This window comes from Phalacrocorax carbo, chromosome 12, assembly GCF_963921805.1.
Source record: "Phalacrocorax carbo chromosome 12, bPhaCar2.1, whole genome shotgun sequence".
In the NCBI taxonomy this organism is placed as follows: domain Eukaryota; kingdom Metazoa; phylum Chordata; class Aves; order Suliformes; family Phalacrocoracidae; genus Phalacrocorax; species Phalacrocorax carbo.
The window spans coordinates 23,144,840-23,151,456 of record NC_087524.1 but is presented as its reverse complement, the minus strand read 5'-3'; the positions used below and the strand labels follow the sequence as shown (position 1 = coordinate 23,151,456).

Below are 6,617 nucleotides of genomic sequence, written 5' to 3'. Positions count from 1 at the left end.
CATCTGCTTTCCACAGTCTGGCTCCGAGCAGGCAAACGTCAGCAGCTGTCCATCAAATCCACAAATCCTTCCGAGGATCCGGCATAGCACCAAGTTTCTCCCTCAGCAAAGCAAAGCACTCAACTGTTAACTTCACGGGATGATTTACGCTTGTGAAGTTAACGTATTAGCGCACTGTAACCCTGCCAGGTTTGAAACCGGCCACCTTGCCGCAGCAACGCGCTGCCTCAGCCCCAGCCTGACGGCAGCACGAGGGTCAGTGCCCGGCCCAGGGAGCGCAGCGGGGGCTAAGAAGCGAGCGTGCCTGTGCTCAGGCACCTGAGCCCTGCTGCCATCGCACGGCCCTCGACTAGGGCTGGGGCTAACTCTGACCGCAGCGCGGCCAGGGTCGGCCGCGGGCCCTCGACAGCCCTCCCGCTCCGGCGGGGACGCCAGGGCGCACGCCTGTGCTGCGCGGCAGCTCGTGACAAGCGCTTCGGAAGAGCACGGTGGCTGTTAAGCTGTTTTAACCAGAAGCCTTATAGGCCAGGGTCCTGTTATTTTAGGCTTGCTACAAAAATACAAAGAAAAAAGCCCAAATAATCAGGAAGAGCCCCACGGCAGGGGCTCCTCGCCCACAGTCAAGTCACCGCCCCGTGCCAGGCGTTGTCTTCAGCACCTTTTCTGCCCAAAGACGCAGTAACACCAGCCGGTCTGAGAGAAAATATACCACCTGCCTTGTCTGAGGGATTACATGAACTGCCAGGCTGAACAAAGCAGCTTAAGATTAATTTGCAACTGCAGCAGCTTCCGTGTGCCCAGGCAGCAGCTCCGGCAGGGAAGGCCACGGTCGGGCAGGGGCAGATGAGCTCTGCAAATCCTGCTGCGGCACAACGGTGCGGCAGGAGCGCTCCTACGCTAGCGCGGCAGCCCACCACTGCATCCTGCACCCCGCCACGGCACCCAACAGCACCGGGGAGGGCCGCGATCTGCACGGCCTCAGCACGGGGTGAGGGGAATTGTAAAATACGCAGGTTGGTGCGCTAAGTGGCTAAGTCCTTCCTGCCCTGTTCCGGGCTTGGGACCTCAACTGCCTGCCTGACATGCCTTCCTGTACTGAAACTCCCATGGCACAGAGGTGGCATGGCAGAGGTTACCACCCGCTGACCGACACTGCCCATCCCTGAGCCGCGATCACTGCCTCCCTCCCCCTGCCAGCCCCTCCCAGTAACACACTGGGCATGACGTTACATGATATGGAATATCCCTTTGGCCAGTTTGAATCCGCTCTCTTAGCTGTGCCCCATCCCCTCCCGGCTTCTTGTGCACCTGGCAGAGCATGGGAAGCCAGAAAAGTCCTTGACTAGTACAAGCACTGCCCAGCAACAACCAAAACATGGTGTGTTATCAACATTGTTTTCATACTAAGTCCAAAGCACAGCACTGGGCCAGCTGCAGGGAAGAAAATTAACTCTATCCCAGCTAAAACCATGACAGTATCCACCCCTTGATCACAAGCCCATCTGTATGCTGCATCTCTCCCTTGATGGCCCGAGGTGTCATGGGCCCACTGAGCTAGAAATAGTTCACCCTTATGTTGCCAGTCCAGATCCACCTCAGCCACTTCAATCTTGGCAGCCTGATCCACCTGCTGGTTGTTGCGATGTTCTTCAGTGGCCCGGCTCTTGGGGACATAAGCATCCACATGATGTACCTTTACAACCAGGTTCTTTACAACCAGGCAGGGAGAGGCTCCCTCCTCTCCCTGATGGTGCTCACAAGTGTTCCCACCTCAGGGAGCGCCTCCCACGGCAGCCGTGCTCCCTGGACTGGGTGCTCTTATGGGCAGAGAGCACGGGCAGCCGTGGTAAATCACAGCCCCTGCAGCTCCTCCAGCAGCACCTCTGGCTCCAGCCAGGACACCAGAAACCCGGTGCTGCCTGCCATGGGGTGACCACACAGGTGCCCCGACACGTGCCACAGGACACACACGATGGATGTGCTTGTTCCCAAGGGGCCTCTAGTTCTTTTCATTCATACTGGAAGCATCTCCAAAGGCTGAGAAATCAGTTTTGCTGAGGAATCATCCCTCTTCCCACCTGCCTGCCACATCAGTTCTGGGCAGAGGCAAGAGGAGTCCTGCCGCCTTGCCCAGCCGCCTGCCTGCCCCACTGTGTGGCGATGTGCACCCCATCCCTACTTCCCAGGCTCAGGGGAAGGAAAACAGCTCCAGAGAGGCTACACACAGATATCTCATATCTGTCACCGCATCGCCAGGCGCCCATTTGGCACGACCGAACAACCGCTGTCACCCAAGGCTGCTTTCGGTTTCCCTGCCCCTCCACACTACGTTCTCCTGATGGGGATGCACTGGAAGACCGAGCTCCTTCAGCCACGGGAAGACCAACTAAAAGCGATTACGTCCCACCCTTGGAGCGCCCTCGCCAGGGGCCGTGCCCACAGCCCCCAGCGCTCCCCCCGCTGCCGCTGCCCCCCTCACCCAGCCTGAAGCCGCCTTCTGCGCAGGCACAGCTCCTTGTAAGAGGATTTAGATCTGGTGTCTCTCCACCTGCTGCAGAACAAGAAACATTTCATCTGACACAATTCACTTTCCAGGAGAAGCTCGCTTCTACCACATGGAGAAATACCACTGGCTTTTCCCATATCACCCAGAGTTTTTTTGCACAAATCAGTGTGTAGTTAATATATTTCTATCCACTTACTGTCACTATTGATTCTGCATATCTAAACCAAGTAAGATGAAGGTGGGTTAGGGGCGTGACTGCATGTGCAGGTATCACAAGCATCAGAAAATACTGCAGAATGTGACTTCACCCTGTCTATAATAACCCCCCCGGGCCAGACGTAGCCAAAAGGACTAAGTTATTTCAGTCCAACCTCTGCTTGGAACAGAAGACATCGTCCTCCAATTTATACTCGTGCATAATTAAAAAATAACTAATTATGAGTTCAGTAGCAACAAAAGCGCCAAGTCTTATCATCAAAAACACTAGCTGCAATCAAAATGCATTTAAATCTCATGAGCATGGATGCTACGTAGCTTACTGTCCAGAGGAGTGAATTAATTAGAACAAAGTAACCACCAGTCACTCGGTAATAAGTACTAGTACTTGCTGCACGCGCTATCTAGGCTGTGGTCAAAGAGGAATGCCTGTAGGAAGGCAAGAACCGTTTTTTCTTCAATTAATTCCACAGCTATTGGAAAAGTCAGGCGTGTATTTTTAACTACATCCCACTGTTCCCAGAGGCAGAGGGGAGAAGGCAGGCTGCAGGCAGGAGCAAGCCTGCTTCCCACGCACGCTGCCTGCAGGCCAACCCCCGCAAACCCGGGCAGGCGGCTTCGGGTTCAGACCTGCGCCTGCTTCTTTGCCGCTAAAATAACGGGAGTCCAACGGTGGGACCTGGATGGAGAGGGATCTCCCGGCTGCCTGGGGCCGCAGGCCTGCCTCCTGCTCAGCTCCCCATGTCACCCATTACATTTCAGGAGAAATAAGAGAGATTCATCTTCTATGCAATACTAACACCAGTTTAAAACATGAAAGAAAGCCAAGGAGCCACCATAAAGGCTCTCCCTCTCTTCCTTTTGGGGTTCTCCCCTCTCTGCAGGGTAAAACAACCCACTCTGGTTGCTCATCTCCTGCCAGTCCCGTCCCACCATCCTGCACGGCCACCTGCTCCAGCCGGGCAGCATCAACTGCTGTGCAGGCCAGCGAGGCACCTCTCTCCATCAGCACAGCAGCAGGGAGGAGGAGGGAAAACACTTTTGCCATGTCTCTGGTTCGCACTACTTTTGGGGCCTTCGAAGTTCAGCACTAAGCTGGCAAATTCCTACTGCCTTTGGGACACATCTCGACCTTTATGTTCCAACCACCAGCAGACTGACTCCTGTACTCTGCTGTTAACACGATGGGCAAGACCTCTTCTTCCCTCCACATCCCAAATCCAGGGTCGCTGCAGCAGAGGTGCTCTCAGCCTATTCCTCATGCTCACCCAGAGTCACTAAGGCCCACCAGAAGCCAGGCACTCGCCGCCTCACAGCAGGCACGATCAGAGCCCATGGCTCTCCAGCCACACATTGGCCACCATGTCACAGGCTTACTGTGGTCATCAGAGGCCAGGTAGCGCTCAGAACCACCACAGATGGGATGCGGCCCCAGCAGTTGCTCTGTGTTCAAGTTCTTGTGCAACACCTGAAGCGGGGAGACCTCCTGGCCCTCCACCTGGGCCCCAGGCCCCATGGGGAGAGGCTCCCAGCGCTGCAGGAGGCTTGTGGAACCTGAGATCTCTACCCAGGGCTCCTGGAGAGACAGGCAGGACGTGCTCCCACTCCACTGCAGCCCTAAAGAGACAATTAAAATGCAGTGCCAGGCGGGACCCAGAAGCCAGACTGCTTTTCCTCCCACTTCTCTACCTGAAGCAGCACTACTGTACCAACGGGCCACAACACTGGCCCGCTCCAAGATTTTAGCCTCTTTTAAGGCAACAAGAGGGAGCAGCAAACCCAGCCCTGCGTAACCTCAGGGGCAGGTGGGCCCATCCCAAGGCTCACCTTTCGCCACAGTCGAGTCCAATCATTAGAGACGATAATTACTGGAGTGGGAGGGCAGAGATGGGGGCAGCTATCCTACTCACGAGTTAAAACATGTCAACAAAATGCCTTCTTTCTGCTCTCCCCATTCCACTTCAAGTCAGAAAGGAGGGCGCTGGCTCAGTATCCCTGCTGCAGATGCAGGCAGCCCCTGGCCCAGCCGCAGGTCTCCCGGCCAACAGAGTGGCAGCAGAATGAGCACCAACCCTCGGAGACAACTCTGCCACGCAGGTGACGGTGGGCCGCCCACCGCCCCAGCAGAGACCAGCGTCACTAGCAGCAGGGCTGGGGCAGCGATGGGCTCCAGAAGCACCTTAAACCTGGTGGGAAACACCCATCTGGCTGTTTCTTGGATCCACTGAGGGCAGAAAGAAGAAAAAAATCACAGAGACCGGTTAGGGAAAAAAACCCAGGTAAAAAAAGGTTATGTTGTCACTAATGAGGAAGACAATGGGAATGTGAAAAGATAGAAAGAGCTGGCTTTTTGAACTGACTGAAGAGATGCCTACCCCTCACTGTTTGGGCTGGAACAGACACCAAGCAGGGTTTATAGACTCTTACCCAAGCGAGATGCCTGAATACTTTTGAAAATCTGGCTCCAATTTTCTGGGATAGCCATGTGAAACCAAATAAACTATGAAAATTAAGTTCAGAAGTCTTGCTTCATACATCTAAGAAGAACTGCAGAGGTGAAGCTGGCTGTACTCCCACCCAGCACCAGTCTGACAAGTCATTCATTGAGCAGCCAGAAAGCAAGCCTTAAAGTGAAGGCCTTAAAGCTAAGAAGAGGGCTTCTCAACTTCAACACCGCGGAGAGACGAGGCAGCCGGCCGGGGTGCGCTGGTCCTCGGCACAGCTGCACCCGCCATCGCCGCGTTTCCAGACGCTTTAAAAGTTAGCATAGTTTTGAAATAAAGTGCCCGCTGCGTGAACGTCTTCCCTGCCCTTCAGAAGAGCGGGCCTTTCATGCCCTTCCTTACAGAGATGCCCTCTCGGTGTTAGGGGGGCCTCGGCCTCGCCGGGGCCGGAGCTGCGCAGCCAGGCCGCGGCGGGAGCCGGGCGCCGGAGGGAAGGTCCCGGGGGGGACCGCCGCGGCGGGCCGGGCGCAGGGCGGCCGCGGCGGGGCAGGAGGCCGGTCACAGGGGCTCCAGGGCGGGACGGCGGGGAGAATGGGGGAGAAAAGGGGCAAAACCGGCCACGCTGGCGCCCCTCCCGCGGGCCGGGGCTGCCGCCGGGCTCGGGGGGCGGCCGGGCCGGGAGCGCCCCCCCGGGCCGTGCGCGGGGGCAGCGGCCCGGCCCCGCCGCGGCCCCACGGAGGCCCCCCCCCCCCCCCCCCCCCCCCCCCCCCCCCGACGCTCCCCACGGAAGGGCCCCTCGGGCGGCCCGGCCTCCCACGCGGGGCTCCGCGGCCGCCCGCACGGCCCCGGCCCGCTTTGTTCCCTCGGGCCGGGCCGGGGCGGGTCGGGTCGGGTCGCCCCGGGTGAACAAAGGGCGAGCGCCGGGGGCGCAGCGCGAGGCCCCCGACCCCAGCCGGGCCGGGCCGCAGCGCCCCGTGGCACCCCCTCCCCCCGCCCCCCGCCCGCCCGCCCGTACTTCTTGGTGCAGTCGAGCAGGACGCCGGTGAAGCGGCGCTCCCCGCAGCTCAGCGTGACCACCAGCGTGTCGTTCACCATCTGCTCCACCAGCACCGGCAGCCACGCGCCCACCCGCGGCGACGGCGCCCCCGCCTCCTCCGCCGCCGCCGCCGCCGCCTCGGCCATGCTGCCGCCGCCGCCGCCGCCGCCGCCCCGCCGCGCCCCTCCCCCGCCGGCGGCGGCCGCTGGGGCCGGGCCGGGCCGCGCCGCGCCGCGCGATGACCTCACGGTGCGGGCGCCCCGGGCCGCCGCTGCCGTAGGGCCGTGACGTCAGGGCGCCGCCCCCGCGCTGCGGGCGGCCCAGCGCCCCCTGCTCCGCCGGGCGGGGCTGCCGCGCGCGAGGGGCGGGGCGGGGCGGGGCGACCCCGCCCTCCTCCTGGCGGCTGCCCCCTGGC

At 59.7% G+C, this 6,617-nt stretch overlaps 1 protein-coding gene across 4 annotated transcripts in view; it reads right to left on the bottom strand.

Moving 5' to 3' along the window:
* PWWP2B (PWWP domain containing 2B) overlaps window positions 1-6,404 on the bottom strand; it is a 106,531-nt gene extending 100,127 nt beyond the window's left edge. For 3 of the 4 annotated variants that reach the window (XR_010375028.1, XM_064464436.1, XM_064464435.1), the window contains exon 1: window positions 6,182-6,404. Coding sequence is in view for 3 of the 4 variants with exons in the window: in XM_064464436.1 (XP_064320506.1) it covers window positions 6,182-6,348 (167 nt within the window). In the remaining variant the exon portion in view is untranslated. The remainder of the gene's footprint in view (window positions 1-6,181) is intronic. The other variant, XM_064464434.1, reaches the window with a different exon arrangement.
* Window positions 6,405-6,617: the final 213 nt, after the last annotated feature.